The following is a 27,187-nucleotide window of genomic DNA, read 5'->3' on the forward strand; positions in this document are numbered from 1 at the left end:
TCAACATACTGTGGCTCAGGTTGGCCTGGAACTCATTATGTAGCCCAGGTTGGCCTTGAACTCATGGTAATTCTCCTGTTTTAAGTTTTTTGAAACATCTACTCATCTGGTCTCCAAGTCTCATCTCACAGTTTGTCGAGTTGTCAGAGAAGTACCTGTATGGAAGTACCACAAAAATCACAGAGCAAATATTGTGTGTTTGCTTGACTTTCAACATATTCTTGTCTGTATTAAAAAAAGATTTATTTCATTTTAATTTTATGTGTTTGGGAGGAGGGTGTATGTTCACTTAAGCATGGGTGCCCACAGAGACTAGAAGTGTTGGAGCCCTGGAGATGGAGTCACAGGATCTGAGCTGTCTGACAGGTACGGGTGCTGGAGCCCAAACTCAGGCCCTCTAGAAGGTCAGGAAGTACTCTTAACTGCTGAGCCATCTCTTCAGTTCCCTCATCATCATTTGTATCCAAGAGGCACTGAGTTGCAGATGCACCTGTTGTCTTGTTCAACGTTCTTAAACTGTAGCTTAATTTCCATTTGTCTTTCTGTCTAGAAAATGTCAGCGCTGAATTTCATATCCACTGTCATATTCTTCATGGCCTGGTTGTGTCTACTCTGCTCCTTATTCCAGACATCCATGTCTTGCTTTGACTCCAAGTGTAGGCTCTGCACAGTGCAAGCCATTCTAGTTCCAAGAAAGAGTGGCTGAGTGATCTGGGGTGGTCCTGTGAACTCCAGGATGGCCAGAGCTGGAGCATATCCATGCTGAGGAGTTTAGGGGAGAACTCCTTTGTCTCCTAAAGCTGTTCTCAGGCAGTTTTAGCCACATCACCCAAATCCAGAGTCAGTGTCTTCACTTAGGAAAGAATCTCCTGTTGCTTAAAATCCAATGCTTTTTTAAGAACGTGAGTTTGGGAGAACACGTGGGTGAATCACTTGGCTCTCAACCTTGCTTCTGCTTTGCCTTATGGTTTCAGGAAGGCTCCTCTTTAATGGGGGTGCTTCGGTTTAGAGAAGTCTTGGGTCCAAATGTGGCCAGGACATTTGAAGAGATAATAGAAAAGCAAGAAGTGGTGAGTTACCTGGGCTGAGCGGGCAGAGCTCTTAGGCCAGAGCTTTCGGGAAGCTGGGACATGCCACTCTCCCAGCAGAAGGGTGACGAGAGTTGGAAGATCCCTCTGCTCTTACATCAGCCACTTGTCCTGAAGGTGAAGGGTTACTGAGTCCAGCACCTTCATCAACGTGCTGGGAAGGACCTTGCCTAAGCTCATGGAGAACAAAGATGGAAGCAGGACTAACCTGAGACTCCTGGCTCTTATATGGAAGGAACGGACAGATGGACAGAATCCTCCCCCAAGTTCCTCATGGTCCATCACTTGGCTGTAGCCACATGGATGATCACAAAGCCCTTGATGTCTGGGAACTGTGAGCTGACCAGGTCCACCTGCAGCTGCCTTGGGCCACTCTTGGAGGGGGTTATATTGAATTGGATCAAGGCCTTCTCTTGAGGCTGCAAGCTGGGCACCCTTGAGACAAGAACAGGGGAAAAGGCCATCAGTCAGTCCTCTTTCCTTGAGTCTAGCTTGCCAGGCTGTGTGCCCCAGACCCCCAGGATCAACACCTCCAGCTTTGCCATCTGGTTGTCATGCGCATCCCTCCCCTGCAGCCATGTTCATCTCCTCCCTCACCGGTCCTGAGCACACCTCGTACTTCCCTCCTCGGCTTTTGGCTCTAACACTCCTTCCATCTTGCCACCCTTCCTTTTCCCAACATACCAGGGCCCCAGAATCAGAATTCTCTTATTAAGGAGCCCTTCCTTTTGCATAAGAGCCTGGGAACCCTGACTTCCTTCCCCATGCCAGAAAAGCTCTTCACATTATCATTTAGGGACCAGCCCAAATGTCAGTGGCACAAGAACTTCTCCCTCACCCCATCCCAACTTCACCCAAGCTGCCTCTGGTACCCTAAATCATAAGACTCATCCCTTATACTCTTCTCATAAGGACAGCCATCTTAGTGTCCCTAACAAGTCCACGTCACTCAGAGCACAGATCAATATGACCAAGGGCTGTAGAGATGGCGTAAATGAATGCGTGGCTCAGTGAGGGAGCACATTTAACAATGGCTGGCTAGATGGATGAACCAGTCAAAACTGAGCTGAGGGAATATATAACTGAGGAGTGAAAATATGAATCAAAGCATGGGTAATGAATGAGTAAATGAGTAATATGAGCTTTTGGGGATGCAGAGTTGGCTCAGAGGCTAAGAACACTGGCTGCTTTCTAGAGGCCGTGGGTTTGATTCCCAGCACTGACATGGCTGCTCACAACCAAACAGAACTCCAGATCAGTGGGATGCTGATTCCTTCTTCTGGACTCTTCTGGGGACCAGGCACAAACATGGTGCATAGTCATACATGCAGGCACAATGCCCTTATATATAAATAAAGAACGTAGACAAAGGCAGCAAGCAAACATGAAGCGAGTGGGTAAAGGCTGGAAATAGTAGTTGTACATGAAGGGCAGATCTGCTAGGTAAGTGAAGTAATGGTGAGATGGACAAAAGCTGAAGTCAGTAGTGGGTGTGTCCCTGAAGCTCAGAGTCCCTCCTGTAACCTTCTCAGTACCTTTTATCTTAGCCTGGCCTGGCCCTGTCAATCAACAGCCCATCACTTACTCAATACTGAGCTGTCCTTGGAGAAGGCCACTGCCCTCTACCATCAGCACACAGTCCTTTACGCTCTCCGAGACGGGGTTGATCACCAAGACTTCCACAGCGACTGTCACTCCTACCACCGCTGGCCCCAGCACCTGGAGAGACAGCACCCACAGGTTACCCAGCATCCTCATCATCCCCACCTCCCTAGAGCCCATGGTTCTGGCTAAACCAGAGAATGTGGGCTTAGCTGTATCCACCTCTGCCTCCACATACCCTGTTAGACTGCCACAATCGTCCTGACCCTTGAGAGACAAAGCTGGTGCCCAAGACTCAGACCCCAGGTTTGGATGCCCTCCACCAGCTCTGCCAGCAACATGGTGGTAGATGTGGACAGGAATTACCCTGATGGTGATGAAGTCCTCCAGGGTAATGTCTTTTTCCACCAGAAGCTTCTCTCCCTTACTGACAAGGCACATGGCAGCCAATAGGATCTTCTTATCCTCTGTCAGGTCTTCTTTGTACTGAGAGTAAGATATTGTGACTGGGATCTTCTTCTCTGAAAGATAGAACAGTTGGAGGTGCTAAATTCAAGGTTTGGAGAATGTATTTTCTTACCTAAAGGCACACAGCAAGAAAGACCCCACATACGACTGGGTTCAAATCCAGGCCAGTCAGTACCATGAATATCTCCAAGAGTGCCCAGACATTTGCACAAACTCTTCATACTTATTCAAGATGGAAATGTTTTCTACATTTCAAACATTTATCCATCCCACTTGGAATTTAGTCACGCTTTATTGTGTGCTTACTATGTATCAGGTCCAGAGAGAGGGGAGAGGGAAATCAAACAATGGCCTTCAACTTCCAAGCTCATGGGGGCAACTCCCTTGCAATGTCTTCAAATATTGCTTGACCATGAATGGTTATCTTTAGTCAGCCCTACCAGCCATGGGCAGACATCACTAATTTCCCTTGCCAGTACTCTCAAACTTGAATTTCCATGGTTTGGATCTTCTGTGTCTCTCCCTTACCAACCACACACACCTTGCTTAGGCATTCTCTTCTTGTGTAGCTTACTGCAAATCATAGCTAGTTCTTGGTTCTATTTGGATTATTTTGACCACTATATCTCATGTGTGTGTGTGCACATGCTTACATATGTGGCCCAGACTATAATAGACTATTGTTTTGCTGCTTTATTTTTTCTTTATTTTTGACCCCAGAAGCATTTCAGGTTTTACTTAGGGAAGAGTCTTAAATGTTTCCATTAGCCCAAAGCTTTGCATATAGCATGCTGCTCCTATATGCTGGGAGGTTGGTCTGTGTATTAAGATACTATAAGATACATTATTTTGGTAAATTGTCATGTGTTGCTTAACTCACTGAGAAGCTGGCTCTAGAAACTTGGTTGTCCCCTTCCTCATTTCAGACACAAACATATTTGTCTCAAAGTGTCCTTCAAGGTCTAGGGATGGGTTGCTCAATTCCTACTCTGTGACAGGGAGCAGGGAGAACAGCAACATATCCCAAGGGTAAAACACGGTGTCTTTGAGAAGAGTTTGGAGGCAAACCCTTTCCAACAGACATTACCATTGTTTATCACATAATCTGAGAGAGCTTGAAGTGGGAAAGAGAAGCCACATGTTCAGGCATGGGACACTCAGCACAGAGAGAAAACTCAGTTGGGCACTCCTCGTGTCAGCCTCAACTTCCCCAGTTGTTTCTTCTGGATGTTGTGAACATCAGATTTGGTGATGGTGTCTCTATCTGCTGCTATTTGTTCTTTCACTTGGATAACTTGTCAGAGGGGGAACTACTCTGTCCTGGACTCTCTTGACTGGGTATTCTAGTCAGCTGCCTTAAAGGGGCTTGCCCAGTTGATTTCTGCTGGATGATTAAATTTTTTTCTAGTTTTATTTAATGTATATGGGTATTTGCACCACTTGCATGCCTGGTTCTGGCTGAGAACAGATGGTATCAGATCCCCTGGGACCTGAGCTATAGATCAGTAGGAGCTACCATGTGGATTCTGGAAATCTGCATCCTCTGGAAGAGTAGCTACTGGTCTTAACTGCTGATCCATCTCTCCAGCCCCTTTGCTGAAAGTTTTCGAGTATCCAATTTGATCTCTCTCTCCTCTCTATTGCTTACTAGTAAATTCACTCGTTAAAATAGAAAATACACTATTGTAGATCATTCTCTGAGTTACACAAAACAGATGCTAACATGTTTTCTGGGTTCCCTTACTTTACTGGGTTACTACTAGAAGAATCTTTGTTACAACAATACTAATAATTTTGAAAACAAATTTTTATTAAAGGACTAAGGTGTACTGGGATCCTGGAGGTACTTTCAGGGATAAACTAATACAATCCTTAAAATTGTCCCTGGATAGATGTTATAACTATTATGTCCAACTTACAGTAGTATCTAATGAACACATTCATTAGATAGTAGTCATTATGCTAAATACTTTACATTTATCATTAGTTCTTTCATAGTCATAGGTCATGGCTCTCCAAGAGTGATCCTGGGATCGGCATTATCAGAATCAACTGGAAACTCATTGGAATGCAAATCCCTGAGCTCTGTCTTGGAGAACAAACATATGCCACCAATGATGTTTGGGTAGAGCACTGGCACCAGTCCAGGCCCTTGAGAAAGGTGGCCCCTCACAATGTGCACCTCACTAAGTCATGGACTCCATTCACAGTTAAGAAATGCTGAGGCTTTCCCTTAAGCACTGGCTCTCCGTAGCACCTCAGTCAGCTGGACGTCATAGACAATTATTGAATTTTCATCCAACACAGCAGATACACTTTCTTCTCAAGCTTATATAGAACATTTACCAAGACAGATCACATTCTGTGCCATCAATAACATACTAATAACTGTATAAAATAGAGATGATGCTGTGTGTGCCCTCAGACCATGGGAAATCTAACAGAAAACAATAACAAAGAGAACTGGAAAATCTAAAATGCTAGAAGATTAAAGGATTTAGTACTTAAAAAAAATTCTTGCTATTTAACTCAGGCTGGCCTTGAACTCATGGCCTTCCTGCTTGAGCCTCTTGACCATTAGAATTACATGTTTGTTCCACCATGCCTAGCTCATTACCCTTCTAAAGGAACACTGGCCAAAGAAGAAATGTCAAGATATATGTTTAAATATTTCAAACAAAATGAAAATGAAAACAAAACTGCTTTATGAAGAATGTCAAAGGTAGTGCTGAGAAGGATATTTTTATTATGCAGTAGTGAAAAGGGGGCTAAGTGTCCACAGGAAGCTAGAAAAATTAAAGCCAATACACACCAGGAAACAAAAGGGATAAAAAGAGATGGACCTGGTGGCATGGGCCTGTAATCTTAGTTGCTTGGTGGACTGATGTAGGAGGACCACAAGTTCAAAATCCTATTGGGCCTATAGGATCACTGAAGGCTAGCCTTGGCAAACCAGTGAGAGCTTGGCTCAAAACAAAATGAAAAAGTGGAGGGGGTAGGGATGGGTCTCAGTGTAAGGTTCCTGCAAAGCAAAGAGCACCACATTCAATCTGTAGCATTACAACGAACAAACAAAAACAAACAAACAAGCAAACAAACAGCCAAACAGCCAGCCAGCCAACCAGGCAGCCAATCAATCATTCAGCCAAGCAAGCAAGCAAGCAAGCAAGCAAGCAAGCAAGCAAGCAAGCAGCCAGCCAGCCATCCAGCCATCCATCCAGCCAGCCATCCAGCCAGCCAACAAAAGAAAGAGCAAAGGAATCATACAAAAAGAGAACAGTACAAAAGAAAGATAAGGGGAATAATAAGAATTAAAGTAGAAACCAATGAAAGTTAAAGCTAAAAAGAAAAAAAAATGTCAGTGTTGAAAATCAACCAAACCTAATGCTGGTTCTTTGGGAGAAAAAAAACCACCTTGAATTTATCTAAAAATCTAAACTGAGTAAAGTGATATCTATGAAGAGCTTATAAAATGAGCTATAATTTAATATGAAGAGTGCACAGCATGGCAATATTTAATTAGGACTATGCTTTTCAAAAGGCAAACAGCAGTGCACATTTAGAAGGAGAACCTGCCAGCAGTCCCTAGGTAGGGGTGAGATCAGAGGCTATTTTTCTCTTTTGCTTTTTAAGTTCTTTAATGAATATGTATTATTTTGAACATGAAAAATGCTAAAAGCCAGGAGATGCTAATTTATTCTATTACAAAGTGTTATTTTGTGATTTAGATTTTGTGAAAAGAAATGGCAGTTAGAACTAAAGCCGTGTGGCACTCCCTCCATGCCCGTCAAACCCACAAGGTACGTGTGCCAGGAGCTAGAGGGGTGACGGAAGTTAACTTTGTATAGCGGTATCCTTAGAATTCAGACAGCTTGTGAAAGAAAAGACAGAGACAGACACATGATACTCACACACATAACACACACAGTTAGGATAGGTGTGGGGACAGAGTCAGAAATGGGAGGCATACAGAGATGGAGTGAACAGTGACACATAGCTAGAGAGACAGAGAGGGACCATATGTGTGAAGAGTCAGGTAGAGACAGATGACAGGAGGAGACAGGCAATGAGGAAAAGGATGGAAGAGTGAGCAAATGGGGTCCAAACCATACAGGAAGAATGAGGTGTTCAAGGCTCACAAAGAACATCCTTGCCCAATTAACAACAAAAAACAGAAACAATACAAAAAACAAAACAAAACCCAAAAAGCCCAAATACACAAAACCCCAACAACAATAACAACAACAATAATAAAGAAAAGAAGAGAAAAGAAAGGCCATGGGCCATGATGGCATTTCGCAGTGAAATGTCAAGTGTGGCTCTTAGGCAAATGCCCCATGAAGGGAGCATCATTGGCATGGAGTGAGCCATCCACTGTGCAGCCTGTAGACAAAGAGCTGAGTGCTGAGGTGCTGGGCTCTGGCAGTGTTCTGGGCCTGGAACCCTAACCCCCGAGCTCCTCTTCTAAGCCAGGCTGCCTGGGTTCAGGTCATGCCTGCCACCACATGTACCAGGTGTGAATTTGAACTCTGGGTGTGGGTTTACTTCTCCAAAGGATGGGCCATTGCTGGTGTCTGGGATGCCTGAGGACGTTAGAAAAGTGACATAGGGCATGTCCTGGGCACTGTGACATGTTCCTATCATGTGCTTATTTGGTCTGTAAATAATCACATTAGTTGTGATGACTAGAGTATAAGTCACCTCACCCTCAAGGCCTGTCACTTGTATTGTCATCATAATACAGTGAGTCACATGACCATAATGATTTCCTCCTCAGTTTTCTTATCTGTGAAGTGGGGACAAGAGGCAAGCACTGACCACAAAGTTTAGGGCTGTCCTTCCTGGGTATGGATGCAAATCTGGGAATCCCCCCAACTGTTGCTTATCCCCCAGCCATCCTGGAAAAGGAGGTAGTGGCCAGAACCCACTAGAACTTCCTGATCTTACCTTCTAGTGGCCCCAGCTTCACGGTGTGGGATTCACGCAGGATCTCCGCCATTGGCTTGCGGGTATAGAGGATGGTGGCACCGCTCACGTTGACTCGGACCCGTTGGGCTCTGGCGGTGAGGTTGGTCAAGCACAGAGCCAGCTTTAGGTCCTGGCCGAGCACCGGCGGCTCCAGCACTTTGAACTTGCCAGTGATGCTGGGTTTGGTGACAGGTTCCAGGAGATCATCGCGCCAGACACCACGCACACTGGCTCTGCGTTTCCGATGCCTCCTCCCCCAGGCTTCCACGCTGAGCAGTCTCCTCACAGCTTTGTTGTACACCTGCCTCTCCTTCCGTGACCCTGCCGGGCACCTTCACATTAGGGGCAGGCAGTACACTCGCCCAACCCAGGTCCAGGCTTGGTTGCTCTGGGAAAACCCACCAACTGTCACCACCTTAAATTCCCACGGATCTCAGAGGGCTCGGACCGGAAGCTCAAATGTCATAGCCCAAAGCAACAGCCCTTTGCCAAACGTCCATGTTCAGTTCTCTATTTAAATATACATCACCAGAGTTGTTAGCACATCAGATCAGGAAATTTCACACACAAAAATCAGATTTTTCAGCATCTCTGACAGCTGGGTGTCAAGAGACTCATATAAAATAGGATGCTGATTTCAGACCAAGGCCAACTCGGTACAAAAAAAAAATAATAAACAAATACCAGGATTCCACATTTTGAATTAGAGAAAGTCTCTGCAGATGGCAGATGAGCTCTCTTTGCCCACCAGCCTACCCTGATGGCGTAAGAGGACAAAGGGGGAGAGAGGGGTAATCCCAGCAGAGATGGCAATCAAGGTAGTGCTGGTGTCTGGGATATGGATGCTGGAGAGAATGGAGCCGAGGTTTGGTGTGTTTTCAACCGCAGAGTGGCTGGTAAACATGAACTTCCTACCACAGAGGGGCATGGCCCCATGGCAGTCTCACCCGACGTGTGGAGCCTCAGATTATCTGGGCAGGGGCAATACCCGAAGGACTACACAGCAGCTCTGGCAGAGACTCTGGAACAGACCCATCCTTCTTCCTGTAACTCACTAGTGTCACTGCTCTGGTTTGTGTTCAGGGAGCAGCAGAGACAAACTGATTCCAGTTTGTAGCAGATCTTAATCACTTGGTAGCATGTCTTAACAAGCAGAAATGGCTGGGCATATGGCCAACTTTCCACCCTGTCTAGGGTCTGCTTTCCTATAGGAAAAGGAGACCTTCAGGGTACAGCGTTGGAGGTGGCAATGAAAAAAACCTCCACCTGTCTTGATTTTGTTCCCCAACAAACACAGTTTCTTCCATAAACTAGGGGCTAGGCTGTGGCAGAGGCCTGAGAGGTGACAGGATCCAGTGGCTCCAACTCTTGTTTTGCACTGTGCCTAGTCCCTGTCTCCTGCTTGTGCCATCTCTGGCTTCTGCTACTGTCCCTGTGATCACTCTCTATACATACCTTGAGGAAACACCACTCTTACTACTATACATGGGAACCTAACCCAGAAGAGAGGCCCAGTAAGCAGGGAAGGCAGATGCTGGCAGCACAAATGATGCTGAACCAAAGCGACTGTCGCCAGCCTCTCACATCTGGGGAGGATCTGGCCCCAGATCTTTCATGGGCTGTCTGCAGCCCACAGACCCTCGTGGGGAGGCTGATAAAGGCCCTCACCTTCGGGATACTTGTAGAGGCCTGTGATGTCCACACGAGAGTCACTGCCCACGGCCTTGGTACTGATGCACCTGCCAATCTTCTTGGTGTCCGAGTACACACGCTCCCGCCTCTTGTCCTCATGCCATAGCCAGGTGATGTAGTCTGCATTGACCTCGGCAAAGACGAAGGGGCCGTCGTGGGCTAGATGCACATCACCCTCACGGATGGCAGTGACCGAGGCAGGGCCACACTGGAACATACCTGGGCAGGAGGGATATCATGAGCAGTGTTCTGCCAAGCAGGGCTGGGTCCACCCAATGATTCCTACCTTCACTCTCCTCTTGGGGTGTGGCATCCAGAACCTGCCAGCCATCATAGGATGGGCCCAGGTCCTGTCGTGCAAACCAGCTCTCATTCCAGACATGGAAATTCCTGTCAGAGACACATGTGTAAGGAGGCAGCTATGTACATACAGAGGCCCTGAGAAGGGAAGTCCCTATTGCAGACTAGTCTCACCTCATGAATCACTTATTCACCTGGTCTGATGGACACTTTGACATTTGTGTGTGCATGTATGTATGCCTCATATGAGCAACCTGCTTACAAAATAAAAGAAATACAACTGCAAGTAAAGCCAAAGATCTTGCCTCATGCCACCCGCTCACACTGTCTGGCCAATGTAGGCCAGGCTGAGCTCGGATCTTCCTTTCTGAGCCCCTGGAGTGCTAGAATCACAATCATGGGCTGCCATGCCAGGCAAAAAGGCAGGGTATCATAGTAGCAATTGTGATGTGTGACTTTATGTATGTGTACATGAGTGTATGTTTGTATGCATGTGTGTGCATGTAAGTATATGTGCATGTGTGCATAAGTGTGTGCTTATGTGTCTGCATCCTTGCATATTTGTGTCTTTTTGTGTTTATGCATCTTCTTACTTGTATGTTGCAGTGTGCTTTGCTTCTGTGTGCTTACATATCTGTATGTGTGTATATATGTCTCTGTGTATTTATGTCCATGTGTTTCTGTTTGTGAATATGTGTGTAAGTATGTGTATAGCCTTGTGTATATATGTGTGTGTTCATTTTAATGAAGGAGACAGATAGGGAGCCTCTAACACGATAATAAATTCTGTGCAGAAAATTAGGGGCTTGTACCAGAGAATGGCTGCTGGAAATCTACTCTAGGTAAATGATAACTAATATGGGGCCTATATGCAGATGCATTAGCCAGAGAAAGACCAAAGGGAACAGCCTTCTGGGTAGGGGGAACAGTATATACAAAGGTCAGAAAACAAGAAATTCTTAGTGTGCTGGGAATTGGGAAGTGTTTATCTTGGGCTTGATAGACGGGAGGGTAGGCTGCAGGCCGTGCAGACTTGTGGGCCCTGGTGAGGCTGTCTGGACTGTTTTCATTTTCCTATGTTCACGGTGAGAATATGAGATTAGGAGAGGTGATGTCAACTTGCACAGGGTCACACAGGAAGCAAGTACCAGAGGGAAACCAGACTCCTGCTTTACTAAGCTGGGGTTAAGGGACAGTGAAACTCCCCTGGGGAGGCCATTCTCATGGAAAAAAAATACTTCAATAACTGACTGGGAGCTAAAGAGAGGTTACAATGTCAGGAGGAAATGTCTACATAAGGAGAGGAGAAGGGGATCGAGCCCTTAGCACTGGGCCAGTGGCTCCTGACCCTGATTCTCAGTGGCCTGGGACCTACCACATGCTGTCTTCTGTCAGGTCCTCCAGGGTTCGGCCGTAAGAGTCCACATATTTGTCCACACTCAGATTGCCATCGGTGTCGTGGGCTGAGTTGAAGTTGGACACCACTCTGGTTGCTATCCCCAGACATCTGAGAACTGTGGAGCAGAGAGCCTGCTACAGGCTACTCTACCTCTCTGGCCTCAGCCCCCGCCTCCCCACTCTCTCCACTGTGGAGCTCTTCCCTCAGAACCACCAAGTCCTCTGCACTCTCTCAGAGGGCTTCCGTGGATGCTACTGTCATCCTTGTCCTGGTAGGCAGGCTCTGAGTCCACAGGACAATGCTATATACCTTTCTGAGGGAATCTGCAGACCAAGAGATTGATCCATGACACCCAACAAGACAGAGGTAGAGGGAGGCTTTATACCAAACAAAAGCCTGAAGTACCAAATAAATGAACTGTTTGGTTCCTCTCTTCCTTAACCAGACTTCTATTTCTTCTTCATTAATGAAAACTGATTATAACATATACAAATCTATATAAACTCATGCAAATTTAAGGTGTTTATGTGTGTTGATGAGAAGTGTTTCTTTCCATACCTGTGCACATGACTCCAGCGAAGACCCAGCACTGACCATATTTGACTGGCTTGTACTTGCCCTTGAACCATTTCTGCAGGATGGCCACACTGCCTCGCCAGTTCAGTGGGCTGGTGCCACCGCCATATTTGCCCTGCCACTGGCCTTGTACCACACCTCGGTCATTGTTGCTGTTCACCTGAGCAGAGAAGGTGTAAGTCAGTCCCTGGGCAGGCATCTCCTTCCATTGTAAACTCATCTTCAAACTTCAGAATCCCAAGTCAATGGGGTCACTTTTTGCCTTTAAGTTGTCTGAAAATTAGGGCACGCTGATTTCTTAAAATACTCTGAGTGTGTGTTTCTAGAATGTAGAACACATGATTAGCATGGAAGAGGCCTGGGACTTGATCTAAACACCTCTCCACACACAAAACTAAAAAAGCCTGCTTTTTACATTATTTATAATTTTCAATTATCTTCAATTTGGATAGTCTGTTGTCACAAGTCATCTACGATTTGGGAGTATTTCCTGCTTTAAATATGTGTATGTTAGTTAAATTTGGGACCATTAGTGGTACTGTAACCACAGCTGCAGTCAGGTGCCTGTTGAACACTACTGTGCACCAAGCATTGTCCCAAGAATTTTATGTCTAGAGGATTAACTTGCTTTAAGTCTGCAATATAAAGCCCTTTATCCTCCTGTATTTTTTTCAGAGGAAAAAAGTGAAATTCAGAGATTAAGGGACCTGCTGCAGTAGATCAGCTAAGGTGTGATCCATGAGTTCCAGACTTACACTTGCAGACTGCGTGGCTGTCATAGGGCTGCAGTATGCCAGGTCTGGGATCCTTCATTGGTGTTGACTCTTTGACTTCCATCATTATTCTAAAGTCCTGGTCTCCAACCATGACCTCAACACTTGTATGGCCGTAGGCTCTCTCAGAAGACCAGGAAATCTGCTGTGAGACTGTATCTCCTAGAAATGACCTGGAAGCTTCACCTCTGATACCTCAACAGGATGGGTGCTGAAACTAGTACAATAGCCATAGATATGCTAGCATGAAAGGGGGAGATCTCATGGAGCCTACCTAAGACAAAGAACTCCAGACAACTACGAGTCAGAGAGTAGGGGAAACGGTCTTCCCTAGGGATGAGTTCCCTAATTTGTTATCCAGTACTACACGGTCAGCCCTGAAATCATATACACACAAGCAACACTAAACAGGCTAAGAAGGTTGTATTTATATGTTATATATTCAAGCACTGTATATACACACACACACACACACACACACACACACACACCCCAATAACAATGGGGGAAAAAGGCAATGCTTTTGAGAGGGAGCAAGGGGAGGTACAAGAGAGGAACTGTAGAGCCGAAAGAGAAAGGGTACAGTGATGTAATTATATTTTAATTAAAAATAATAAAAACCAACTCAAATAGCAGGTTGTCTTCCTCCCTTTGTGGCATATGACCTCCAGCTTATAATCAGTTAAAGTGGGGACTCCTTCCCTGGAGAAGTGGGATCTGGGCCCAAACCCTTTTGTAGAAATGTCCTTGCTTTGTTGCTTTGATCACAGAAGTGAGATTACTGGCTAGTCCCAGTTTCTAGTCCTCTCCAGCCTGGAGGCCTGAGTGAGGGCTGAGAAATCCAGCAGGCTGTGGATGAGCAGGACACAAAGAGCTACCAAGTGCCAGAGTCAAAGGCTTAAGATATAGGATAGTTCCTAACCACCTTGGGCATCTGCAGCCATTCAGGAGCCCCAAGCCAAAGCATCCAGGAGCTGGGGCAAGCCATTCTCATGGTGTCCTGCCAAATTCTTGGCCTTCAGAAGTGATTGTAACCCAGGGTGTTTGATAGCATGGAGTTTGAGTGTGGTTAGTTATACAACAATGAAGAAAGGAAGGGGTGGGACTTAGTGAGATTCTTAGGGTGTGGTGCTGAGACTGGTTTGGGGATCCTTGAAGGCAGGCTGTAAGGATGGTAATGGCCTCCGTACCATGGCACTGATGATCCTGGTGACATAGACTGGGTCATGGCGGCGGGATACATCGGTGGCTGGGTCATCCTGGTGACTAGGACTTCGGTCCAGAATGGAGAGGCAGATGTTCAGGATATCCTCTTCAAACTGCTCCCAGAGAAGCTGTACTCAGAGGCAGAGCTCTATCCACTCCCTTCCAAAACCCCACCTGATCTGTTGCATGTGTCTGTATCAGTTTGCACCAACTCCCCTTGGGGACATTAAAATCCTTCTTCAAAGGTCATCTTGGAACCTCAACCTTCCCATGTCCTTCCCATGTCTCCCCTGATGGTTCTGGGGCCACATACCCATCTTACTGACACTCTATATGTCTCTACGTGATTCATGTACATTTGGATCAGCTGACAACACTTAACAACTAGGATTTTCCATGCAAAGTTCCTCTGAGAATCTGGGAGGTTTAACAGCCCTGGGCTCCTGTGGTGTAGAAAAAACTGTAGCTAAGGGTGGTGACTCTTTAGATGGACCCTAAACTTCCAGGGTATTATTGCTGATGAGTCCTGGAGCTATTAATGTTTTTGAGCCTCAGCCTGTCCTTAGGTGGACAGTCAAGTCCCAGGTGGCACCTGGAGCCTAGCTAGGCAGAGTCCTTTAGTAGAGTCTACACTCCCTTGATTTCACCTCCTAGTTGCTAGGGCTGCTCTCCCTCGCCCATTTAGGTCTTGCCTAACTCTGATGGGACCTGAACCTACCTATCATCCCAGATGTGAATCCTTTCTCCTTCTCTTGAGCTGCCTCTGCCCTCTTCCGTACATCTCCATTCTTCGCTCACTGTGACTGGTATTGTAGTCAGCCTATGTGTGTATGTTCTGTATCTTAGTGTCCGAATTGAATTCTGAATTGAATATATATATATATATATATATATATATATATATATATGTGTGTGTGTGTATGTGTGTGTGTGTGTGTGTGTATGCATGTATGTATGTATGTGTGTGTGTGTATATATATATATATTCATGACTTTTGCTTGTCATTCTTTGAGAAGACAGTACAGCTGTCCAGCATTTCCACTGCTTTATGTGTTAGGATTGACTTAAAGAGACCCGAACACACACAGGAGTTCAGGCACCATACAAATCTTTATCTCTTAGAGAAGGACTTGAACGTCTATGGGTTTTGATGCCTGCAGTGGGTATAGAACCAATTCTCTACAGAAAATGGAGAGGCTCTCAAAGCAGAGTCCCAGATCAGCAGTTTCAGTATGTCTTGGGTATTTGTTTAAAGCCCAGACTTCTAGGCCTGCTTCTATGCCACCTGTAATTTTAGACCTCTAGTGACTCTGATGCATACTTGTGCTTGACAATCACTGATTGAAGCTACTTATGTTTCCACACAGAACTGACTTCTCCTTCCAAACTGTATCTAACATAGCTCCCTCTTTCCAAGGGTCCAGGGGAGGCCTTGGCACAGGGGATGGTAGCTGAGTGAGTGGAAGAATGAATGGATTTCCCTGCTTTAAGACTTGGCCCAGCTTGCCTCTCCTAGGAAGAGGTGGGCAAACAGAAGTGCTCTAGGCTGCCTTTACCACATCCCAGCCCCGGTCCATCCCGTCTGGTTGTGCCCCTGAAGACCTGCCCGTAGTTCCAGCCCTGGGCTCGGATGTGCTTCTCCACGCCTCGGAAGATGACGCCACTGTCATTCAGCACGTACTCCTGCCTCTCCTCCTCGGAGTCCAGAAACACATCATCCTCTGAAAAGCAGTCAGCAGACCCCATGTGGGCTGGGGCTTTGTTTTTACTGTCCTAGGAAGAGCTTAGCAATGTGACACAGCCCAGAGGCTGACCTGGTCTGGACATAGCAAGGGGCTTACTGGCTCCATGCTTCTCTCTCTGCTAAGAATCACATTTTCTGGATAGTTGTTTTCCCCCAAGCAGGGCCTAACCCCTTGAATCCTGATATGTCTGATGCTCCACCTTGATGCCAGTGGCAACTGCATCTTTTTCTGAACATTAATAAGGTCCTGATCCTAGCTACCCTTTGCTGAGGCCTTGTGATACACCTTGTATGTTTCAGTGCCCGCCCAATAGATATCTGCCACTTCTACAAGATTTAGGTCCTGTACTCCCACCTCACAAGGGTGGAAATGGCCTCACTGAGGGATCAGCTTAGTAGACCTGATTGACACCCCACCACTGCTGCTACCACCATAACCCACCCTTCAGTCTCGCCACTTTTCTCAGCCCCTGACTGGCCTCTTAACGTGAGAAATCTCCAACTTCCTGCCTCTCTCCAATAGCTTTATTGTCATGTCTGATTTTGGGGACCTCTTCCTGATCCCAGCCCTTAGTTTTTGTTTTCCTATCCCTTGACTTGCTTCCAATCCTTCTCCCCTCCCCACCTGCCCTACCACTGGTGCGCCTGGCTCTGAAGATGCCTTCCAGGGGACCCTTGGTCTCAGATGTGGCAGTTCCTACCTGGGCACCAGGGATTGAACAGGAGAATAAATTGGCCCAGCTTTCGGTCACTGTGTTTCCTGCGGGAAGAGGGCCTGGCACTCAGCAGGTATCGGCCAATGACTGCATTGGAAGGGCTTGAGAGGCTGACGGTGACTGTATTCTCTGTCTGTTCCTCTTTTGCAGCTGTCCAGGTGTCACCTATTTCTAGCTCTGCTGTCTGGAATATGACTTTGGTGTGGAGAGCCTCGGATGCGTGGGGTCCTGGCAGGGAGGAGAAGGGATCATGAGACTCTGTCTCTTAAAAATATTCATTTAGAGAAGAAGAAAAGCTATAGGTCTAGAAGCCCAGATTTCATTCCCCAAATGCTGGGAGGCTGTAAAAGGAGGGACTAGTCAATCTCTTGAAGCCCTGGGACAGAGTGAGCACCTCTCAGCTGCCCTGGCTCCCAACCATCCCTTGGGCAAAGGAGAAGGTGGTGCTGGTCTTTTATCTGGCTGGAAAAACAAAGGAGAATTTGGGTTCCAAAAGTGCATGATTATTTTTCATGCTCATAACGAGCCCTGGATTCCTTCCTATACATAGGGCTCCAGAGAGGTCACCTCAGCTGGCTGCTATAGGCAAGTGGCATTTTCTACCTTTCCCCTAGAGACTGTTATCAGAGGCCCCCAGGATTCAGCCCACTTCCCAGAGACTCACTTTTTCCTAAAGCCCAGGCTACTGACTAAAGGATCTCAAGTTACTGATCATAAAATTGGTAGTCTGTGGACCACCAGGGCTTCTGGTAAGGCCAATTACCTGTCTCCACGGTGAAGATGAGGGCCTCCTCACTGTCCAGGACTCTACTCAGATCCAGGGTGAGACTGAAAAACTGGCCCCTTCGAACCACCAGCTCAGGGCAAGGGTAATCTTGGGTGTGGTGGGCAGAACCATTTTTTGAATGCTGCCAGTCCACCTTGGTGATTCTGACCCCTGAGCAGGAGGAGGAGAGAAGTGAGGCCAAGCTCCTGAGGCAGCTTCATCTGTACCTGGCTCTGTCTTTCATCTACTTCACCCTGGCAGTACATATCCATCTGTTCATGACATGCTACTGGGTATTGTTATCAAGAGTACTTAAAGTTCTTGTGATACTAGATCTAGAATCTCAGTAGAGGCAGGCAGATCTCTGTGGGTGGGAGCCAGCCTGGTCTACATAGTGTGTTCAACTACATAGTGTGTTCTATATAGTGGGTTCCTGGGCTATGTAGTGTGACCCTGTTGTAAAAACAAGCCCCAAACAAACTAGAAAACTGAACCAAACCAAAAAAACAAACCAAAATAAAATAAATCAAAAGAAACCTATACAAACAGGATGGGAATAATGATGCCACGGGAGAGGTCATGAGGACAACTTCTCATTTAGAGCACTCAAAACATGAGAAATAAACAATGATTCATCATTATGTTCCAAATGAGCAGGGACACCACCTGAGTTGAGTCCACACTTCGCTAATTACTGTTTAGCCATACATGCTGTTAGGGGCACAGGAGCTGAAAGGACAGCGACAGAGGGGGAGTCTAAAGAATAACAAACAAGACTTCCCTGGGAAGGTAGCACTGGGGATAAATCTTCAGTTGGTAGAGCCACTGTAGGTGACAGAATGATGAATCTGACCTCAGTCCCAGGATCCTCAGCCTTTATCTGTTTGAGGTCTATTTGTTTAGGTATTGAGTGTCCTACTGAGTACTGGGGACCCAACAGTCTACAGTGACTTTTGACATTTGAGGAAAACCTGCTGTGAGGGTGTATTGTTACAAGTAACAGACCACCAAAACTTGGAGGGAGACAAGGAAGAGGCTATGATCCTTGTATATCCATGTACACTGTGGTACTAGTAATTCCTTCTTCTATTCCCCGGCCCCCTGCTTCCTGTACACCTTAAGGGGAACAGCTCTCTTCTGTCACATGTTCCTGCCACCAAGATGTTGTCCTCAGGCACATGTAGAGCCAAACTGAAACCTCTGTTGCAGGATATTTGATCACACTTCGAACCTTGAGATTCTGTTGTTTACTGGGGAAACCTATTTTTAGCTCTGGTGTGGCTCAGCCTAAGGCCATACCTTTAATCTCAAATCATAAAGGTAAAGTTAGTTTGTAAAAGGAAGGACTCATATTTGAAGGTAATGTCTAAATGAGTGACAGTCAAAGTGATAAATCAGAGAAAGATTTGACAGAATAGGACATGCCCAATTCTCACCTGAACAGAGAGAAAAGAGAGATGATTTTACCAGGACAGTTATACAGAGACAAGCTAGCCACAGGTGAAGACAGAGCGACCCAGAGAACGAGAAGGAGCCAGAAGATTAAAACACATTCCTAAAGTTAGTTTGAGGCCAAGCAGAACAATTCAGAGGCTGAGAGAAAAGTCAGATTGAATGACAGCTTGGAGAGGAATTTGAACCAGAATAGCCAAGTTGAACCAGCCAGCCAGAGTTCAGAAAGAACACGAAAGGGCTAGCTCATTTAGCACCAAGTCTCAGAGGCTGAAAACACTCTAGGCCTGGATAAGATTATACAGAGGCTAGAAGCTTCCAGCACTAGTCCTAGGTTAGCAAACAGAGGCAATAAGTCTCCAAAACGACAATTACATTAGGCAAATAAAAATTACTTTTTACATCTGACCCTCAACGCGATTGGAGAAGGAGAAAGCCCACCAACATTGCTGAAAACAGAGGACATTTGACAGAAACATTGAAGAGGGCAGGAGATATCTGACAGAAAGTTGCAGAGGAGAAATCTGCCTGAGATTGTCTCCAGAGGAATGATCAGTTCTTTGAGTTTGACTTGGGAAACTACAAAGACGTGGCGAGAGCTTCAAGCCCAGAGTGAGGAACGACACGGGGCTTCCGAGACAGTGAGTTACAGTGAGCAACAGCAAAACACAACTTTAATTATATAGACAGACTCTTCCTGGATTAAAAAATGAAACTCCATTAGATCCCTTAAACCAAGGGTAGGAATTGAGGGTATAGAAATGTTACTTGAAAAAGCCCCTTTCCCTTTAAATTGTATGTTTATTTTTATGTGTTGTCTTTTACGCTTGGTAAGTTATAACTGTTGGGGCAGACCTTAAACCTTGTATTAAAAAAATCAAAATATTTTATACTCTGAGTGTGTTCTGCAAATAAAATCGATAAGCAGGAAGAGAGAGAGAGAGAGAGAGAGAGAGAGAGAGAGAGAGAGAGAGAGAGGAAAAAGGAAAGAAAGACAAAGCCATTGCTGTACTCATTGCAATTTTAACCACTGGAGTAACCCGCCCCCCACTTTCAATTTCAATCTTTATATTTTTTCCTTCAAAAAAAAAAGGTTGAAAAAATATCTGTACAACAAGAAAAATAACTATGGTAGTACAAAGGCTTGGGAGACAAAAGCCAGAGGAAATAAGAGAACAGGAAGTGTTTAATTGTGAACCCATGGTACCTAATGAAATTGAGGTTCAAGATAGACAGCCTGTTGACAATGTTAAGAAGTCCAGCTCGATGGTATGGAGCCTGGCATGGGATGCAAGTGTCCAATGTGTCTAGTTTATGTGTGGGTTCATAAAGATCTAATTGTACCTTGATAAACAGAAAGGGTGAATAAGATTAGCTGAAAGATACTGCTGAATTAGATCAACCTGTACACTTTAAAGATGTTTTAACATCAGAATGGAAGTCAGGTTGCTAGCATTTTGTCTAAGCTCTGCCCCACAGCTACCTGGCAACAGCCAGGTATTTCTGACTCACTATAAAAGAGGTTGCTTGCCGACTCTGCTCTTTCTAGCTCTTGCTTTCCTGCTCTCCCTCTGTCTGGTTTTTCGTCCCATTCCCTTCCCCCTTCTCTCTCCATGTGCTCATAGGCTGCCTCTACTTCTCTACTCCTCTGCTCTCTCTCTCTCTGCCTCTACTACTTCTTAACTCCCTTCCCCCTGCCCTGAATAAACTCTATTTTATACTATACTGTCATGTGGCTGGCCTCTCAGGGGGAAGGGATCCCTCACCATGGGCCCTCCGAGGTACCCCTTTTCCCTACATCTCACTACACTTCCACCAAAACATAGTCCTCCTCTCTATCTTTTTATAAACACATCACAGATAATGTGTTACATTGGGGAAGAGTTTTTTTTTCTATATTTCCAGAGGTGGTGAAAGACTATGGGTTCTATCAAAATTGATAAAGACCCAATGTAAGTATGAGAAACTTCCACATTAGAGGCACAAGGAAGGAAGAGACAAAGAAAGACAGCAACTTAGACAACAAGGAAAGCTGATCCTCCATGCATAGGGACAGCTCAACAAACTGAAAAAGGACAGATTGCTCGTCAGACTGGCAGACTGACAACCTTGATGCTGAAAGGAACTGTTGCTGAAGACAGACGATCAGGACTGCAGTAATGAAGGGTCATTGCATCAACAGATCTTCATAAGGGCATTCAGACTGTTAAACTCATGGGATCGATAGTTGTTTATGTTGTAAAAGTTAAACTGTGTACAATTTTTAGCTCAAACAAAAAAGGAGAAAAAGAAAGAGGGGGAAATGTTGCAGAATATTTGATCACACTGTGAACCCTGAGATTATGTTGTTTACTGGAAAAACCTGTTTCTAGCTGTGGTGTGGTTTAACCTTAGCTCACACCTTTAATCCCTCTGGTTGGAATATAGGCATGCCTTTAGTACACATCTCTAATCCCAAACACTGAAGCTAAAGTTAATTTGTAGAAAGAAGCAGCCATGTTTGAAAGTGAGTCTAACTGAGTAGCAGACCAAGTGACAAATCAGATAAAGATTTGACAGAATAGAATATGCCCAACTCTCATGAGAAGAGAGAGGAAAGGGAAGTTATTAGAGGGAGCAGTGCAGAGAGGGGCGGGGGGAGAAGTTTTACCTGGAGAGTTTTACAGAGATAGGTCGAAGAGAGAACAAGCTAGACCGCAGTTGAAGACAGAAAGTACCAGAACTTGAGAAGAAGTCATATTAGAACATGTTGCCAAAGTTAGTATGAGGTCAAGCAGAGCAATTCAGTGAGAAGCTGGGAGAAGTCAGATTGAATCATACAATTTAGAGAGGTGTTTGAGCCAGAACAGCTGAGTTGAAGCAGCCTATTAGACTTCAGAAAGAACTAGAAAGGGTGAGCTTATTCAGCAGTAAGTCTCAGAGGCTGAAACCATTCTAGGCCTAGCTAAGGTTGTATGAAGGCTAGAAGCTTCCAGGACTAGGTCTAGGTTAGCAGACAGAAGCAACAAACCTCTAAAATGACAATTGCATCAGGAAAATAAAAGATACTTTTACAATCACCTGAAACATGAACCAAAATAAACCTTCCCTTCTTTATGACAGGTATTTAGTTATTGATGGGCTTTCCAAAATGTTCTGTCATGAACAGTGATTTGAGTTGACTTTGGATCCCACTGCATCCCACAGGAGTAAGTCTGCATTTGTAGCTGGTGACTCCACGGTACTTAACATGTCACCTGACCAGAACGTCATGCATCCTGACAAAGTTGCAATAAGCATTCATATACTTAATTATATTGAACTAAAATAGATTTCTTATTTACCCTTTATAGTATAATTAAAATATAACAATTTTAAAATGATAACTAGACTCAGTAATATGCATCAAATTAGTTTCAAGAAATTAGTGACAAGAGAGTATTAGTAATCTATTACTGTTTAACTATTTTGATTGCCTCAGAGTTTAGCTGAGGGAATCCAGAATTGCTATCTTATACTGTGTGCCAGTTTCTTTGTGTCATCTTGATACAAACTACAGTTACCTGGGAAACTGAAGAATTGCCTCCATCAGACTGGTCACACTGTATCATATCAGAGGGGAATTTTCTTCATTGTTAATTGACATAGGAGGGCCCATTTCACTATGGGTAGTCCCATCTTTAGGCAGGTGGGTCTGAGCTGTATAAGAAAGGCAGCTAAGCAAGCCAGGGCAAAGAAGCCAGTAAGCAGAGGCGTGGTCTCTGCTTCCTTTCCTGTTTCTGGGTTCTTGACTTGAGTTCCTGTTTTGGTTTCCCTTGATGAGGGGCTGTGACCTGGAATTGTAAGCTAATAATGTAAACCACTACCTTCCCAAGTTGGTTTTGGTCAGTGTTTTAGTACAACAACAGAAAGTAAATTAGGACATGTGGTTTCTGTGAGTCAGGAGTTTGCTCAGTGTTCATCTGGCCAGTGCATACCTGGAGTTCCTTATGGGCTCACTCACACATCAGCTGCACTGGACTTACATGAAGGCCTGTTTGGGGCTAGAGGACCCACTTCCAATGTGCTTGCTTAGCTTACATGGTTGGAGAAGCAGATCTAAGTTGAGAATTTCAGTTCTTCTCCACATGGTCACTCTCCCTGAGACTGACTGTCTAAACATCCTGTACTTAGGACACACGGTTTCTCTCTAGGTGAGTGATTTAAGAGACCAATGAGGGGGCTACCAAAACCTCTTGCATTGTGAGCTAAGAAGTCTTACTGCTCTATTACTTAAAGGCAGTTCCAATGGCCTGCACAGACTCAAGGAGAAGAAACATTCTACCTCTTGATATATCACTCATGTTTTAAAAAGAACATAGACTGTGAGAAATGTAACGCTATGATGTGTAATTGAAATAATATTACTATGGGTTAGATATAAAATGTTCCCTCCCCCACAATGTGTTGGCAGTTCTGTCCCCACCTAGTTGTGCTTTTTTGCTCCTGGTGCTGAAGGTCCTGGAAGCTTTAGGAGGTGGGATTTAGGTAGAGGATGTAGGTAACTCACTGAATGGTGTATGAGTTCTTGGGAGTGTCTTGTCCTTCTTGTACCTGTTTCATGTCTTCATGTATTTTGCATTTTTTCATAGCAACAAGAAATGGACTAATAAAAATGTCTTTAAATAGTTATTTCCTGTCTAATGGCCCCTGGCTCCTGCCTCTATTTTCTTTGGTGTATACAGCAGGAATATATTAATTGTGAGCAGAGACACTGAATAGGCTTTATTTAGTTAGACTTCCTGTGAAATAGTAGTTTTCTAAGTCTTTTAGAAACATCTTCTTTAATTTTCACTAACCATTTGAGGGATCTCTTGTCTCAGCTTCACACATGGAAACAGGAAGAGTCACAGAACTTTGCAATCAGTGGGGTGTAGACTCAGGTACTTGAGTCTGTACTTTCATAGAACCCCTGTGCTCTGATACCTTTACTTTTGATGCCATGAGCACCACCCAGAAATCCAAGACTCTAGAATATAAGAGGAGCCTGCATCATAGGCATTAGAATAGTGGTTTGGCAAATGTCATGGTCAGAAGATAGGTGTGGTGATTTCAGTGAGAAATGTCCCCCACAGTCTCAGGCATTTGAACACTCAGTTGTCAGTTGGTGGCAGTGTTTAGGAAGCGTTAGGTGGTACAGTCTTGCTGGAGGAAGTATGTCATCAGAGATGGGCTTTGAGATGAAAAGCTTTGATCCACTTTGAGATCACTTTCTCGGCTTCATCCTTGTGTTTGGAGATAAGCTCTCAGTTTCCTACTCTGGCTGTCATGCTTGCTGCTTGCTGCCATGCTTCCCTGATGTGACGGACTACAATATTTCTGGAATCATACTTCAATTAAACCCTTTCTTTTATAAGTTGCTCTGGGTGATGGTGTATTTTAAAATACAGCTATAGAAAAGTAACTAATACAGAAAAGCTGATATAGAAATTAGTACAAGAGAATGGGCTGTTGCTGTGGAGAACTTGACCATGCTGTTCTCTAGGAAGAATGTGGAATACTTTGGAACTTTGGATTAGAAAAGCTGTTGAATGTGTAAGCAGAGATTGGGCTGTTCTGGCAGGATCCCTGCAGACAACATGCTGAGAGTAATGTGGATTGTAGAGACCTAGCTCCTTAGGAAGGAAGCAAACATTTCAACAGCAGCTGTGATAGAGGCTATTCACGTGATATTTTGGCAAAGAATCTGTCTGCCTTCTGCCCTTATCCTGAGAACTTCCCTGAAGCTAAATTAAAAGACAAAATGTTCTCATTGGTGGAGAAAATTTCAAGATTGCATGACATTGGATCTCTGGTATGGTAATTATTTATAACCTCTATGCACATCTACAATGAGAAAAAAACAAGTGGGCCAAAAAGAAATACAAAATGCACAGTTTGAAGAGAAAAGAAGCTTAATGTTATAGCCAAGGCGTGTGCTAGAAGAGAGACTGTAGCTGTTGAGGAGAACAGCACAGTTAAGGAGAGGTTTGTGCTGCACTGGAATAAAGGCAACCGCCAGGGAAAGATCCCACACAGCTAAGCCTCTAACCTGTGAAAGAGCAGAGCATTTCTCTTTTCCCAGAAAGGAACTGAACAAAAATGTCAGTGCTAATGTGATTCAAGGGGACCAGGGTCTATCCCACACTGGATCCAGACTTGGCAGTGTTAATTAAATAGTGCTGGCTTTATGGGCATGAAGGATGGAAGAATAAGTAGGTTATAGATTATTCCAATATGGTTTCAGATAGCTGCTGACATCAGATAGCTTGGCAGAAGAGTCTCTGAATGAAGGCCCTGTGGGAGAAGAGGCCCTCATAGGCCACTGCATTAAGCTGTGAAAGTGAAGCCTGGATTGCATTGGAAATCAAAGATGTTGGAGATGTCAGAGCCATGGGACCTCTATCTAGAAGAGCTGCATACAGGGAATGGAACCAGCCTGAGAGGGAGATATGTGTTGTGGGGAGAAAAACTGAGAGGGTAGACCCATCTAAAACCTTTGACAACAGATACGGAACTACAGGACATGATGTTTCCCTGAGTTCTGTTCTTGCTTTGGTCCAGTATTTCCTTCTGTGTCCCCATTATCCCTATTGGAATGGTAATGTATATTCTATGCTATTATATGTTGGGAGTATGTAATTTGCTTTTTTATTTTACAGGGGGTTACAATTAAAAGATTACTTTCAGTTTCAGAAGTTTCGGACCTTTAAACAGTGTTGAGACTATGAAAGACTATTGGGACTTTTAAAGCTCCATCAGACACGTTTTTCATTATGTTATGGAAACAAGCCTATGGGGCCAAGAAGTGGAGTTTGGTAGTTCAAATGAGAAATGTCGTCCATAGACTCAGGCACTTGAACACTTGGTCCCTAGTTGGTGTCACTGTTGAGGAAGTTTAGGAGATGTGGCCTTGTTTGCAGAAGTATGTCACTGGGGGTGAGCTTTAATATTAAGATCCTCACACCACTTCTAGTTTTCTCTCTCTTCCTTGTGCTTTGTTTGAGCGTCTGAGCTCTCTCGGCTTCCATGCTCTGGCTGCCATGCCTGCTGCTTGCTCCCATGCTGACTCACTGTGATGGGCTCTTATGTATCTGGGATAGTAAGTCAAATAAACTCTTACTTGTATAAGTTGCTTTTAGTTATGGTATTTTAGAACAGCACCAGAGAAGTAACTAATACTGCAGGTAAAAATGCCTACCTTTAAAGATTCTAGTACCTTTACATTCTCTCTCTCTCTCTCTCTCTCTCTCTCTCCTTCCTTTCTTTCTTTTTCTTTCTTCCTTTCTTTTTTCTTTGTTTCTTTTTAGCTCAATGATCATTTTTGAAAGAAGAACAACAGGACAGAGAAGCTGTAGATCTCAGCAATGCTGGGAGGATAGAGAAGCAGAAATGGAAGAGGAAAGCCATACTTTCTCCATTAGGGTCCTAGGAAACAGGCACACTCAGTCATAGACTTAGAAAGCCACTGTAGAAAGGAGCGATTCTTCAGGGAAACAGTGAGAAGGCCCAGAGAGTTAGGGAAAGCATGTTTAAGCTTTTAGCCACTGTCTAAAAAAAGATAAAAGGAAAAGTTAGGTTCTTTGCATTAGAGCAGAAAAAGTAGACAGGGCTAACATGTTGCCAGGAGAATGTTAGGTCCAAAGGATACTCCAATTCCCCGATTCCCAAAAGCAGTCCCAATGTCCAGAAATGGGCTCAACCTAGATTACAGGAGGATTTCTGGCTGTTAGATAAAAGCCAGCATTCCTCAGGAACTTGTGAAGCTGGTTCCCAACAACCAAAAGGACTCATCTCCCTCAATACTGGCAGAAGAGACAAATAGCTGTGGTGCCTATTAGTATAACAAAGTGCATGCTGGCCTCCAGGCTCCCTCTGAATCATACTACCTGCTCCTGCTACACATTTCAGAGTTCATGTTAGCATCCCAGATCTGCTCTCCTCCCCGACCCTGAACTCCCTCCAGCTCAAGCCTTCCCTCCCCAGCTACTCATTCTTTTTATAACCCTGCTATTTCTCAATATTTGGCCATATCCCCCTCTTCTCCTCTTTCCCCCTCCCAACCTCCACATTTCTCCTTCATTCCATCCTCTCCTGCCTGTCTCTGAAAAGGATGCAGATATTTCAGAAGGTTATAGATGCTGGTTTGATCAGTGACAAAGAAATAGGAAACCAACATAGTTTCCCATGACCTAAGGATTATGCACCTTCATCAAATCCCACCCCCTTTATACCCACCCTGAGGCATTACCAGGATGAGATAATTACTTTCCAAATAATTTTATTCCCTATTCCTGTGGGATGAGTCAGAACCACCGTTATCATTAGCCTTGAACTTCAGAGACCACCTCTTTCATAGCTTCCCTGACCAGGGTCAAGATTCCTCACATACCTCCCTGCCCCCCCCCCAGCAGTATTTCATGCAATCCAGGATATCCT

General features: G+C 44.8%; 1 protein-coding gene across 4 annotated transcripts in view; it reads right to left on the reverse strand.

The window, feature by feature from the left end:
* Positions 1–230: 230 nt before the first annotated feature.
* Tgm6 (transglutaminase 6) overlaps positions 231–27,187 on the reverse strand; it is a 42,063-nt gene continuing 15,106 nt past the window's right edge. For 3 of the 4 annotated variants that reach the window (XM_028756219.1, XM_028756207.1, XM_028756215.1), the window contains 12 exons: positions 17,297–17,470; positions 16,519–16,761; positions 15,676–15,794; positions 14,057–14,185; positions 12,076–12,253; positions 11,494–11,632; positions 10,105–10,208; positions 9,795–10,037; positions 8,106–8,447; positions 3,057–3,211; positions 2,674–2,807; positions 231–1,523 (listed from right to left, as the gene is read on the reverse strand). In XM_028756219.1, the coding sequence (XP_028612052.1) occupies positions 1,370–1,523; positions 2,674–2,807; positions 3,057–3,211; positions 8,106–8,447; positions 9,795–10,037; positions 10,105–10,208; positions 11,494–11,632; positions 12,076–12,253; positions 14,057–14,059 (1,452 nt within the window). In that variant the 5' untranslated portion in view covers positions 14,060–14,185; positions 15,676–15,794; positions 16,519–16,761; positions 17,297–17,470 and the 3' untranslated portion in view covers positions 231–1,369. The remainder of the gene's footprint in view (positions 1,524–2,673; positions 2,808–3,056; positions 3,212–8,105; positions 8,448–9,794; positions 10,038–10,104; positions 10,209–11,493; positions 11,633–12,075; positions 12,254–14,056; positions 14,186–15,675; positions 15,795–16,518; positions 16,762–17,296; positions 17,471–27,187) is intronic. The other variant, XM_028756222.1, reaches the window with a different exon arrangement.

The sequence above is a fragment of the Grammomys surdaster genome, unplaced genomic scaffold (genome assembly GCF_004785775.1).
Source record: "Grammomys surdaster isolate TR1022 unplaced genomic scaffold, NIH_TR_1.0 129, whole genome shotgun sequence".
Classification (NCBI taxonomy): Eukaryota; Metazoa; Chordata; class Mammalia; order Rodentia; family Muridae; genus Grammomys; species Grammomys surdaster.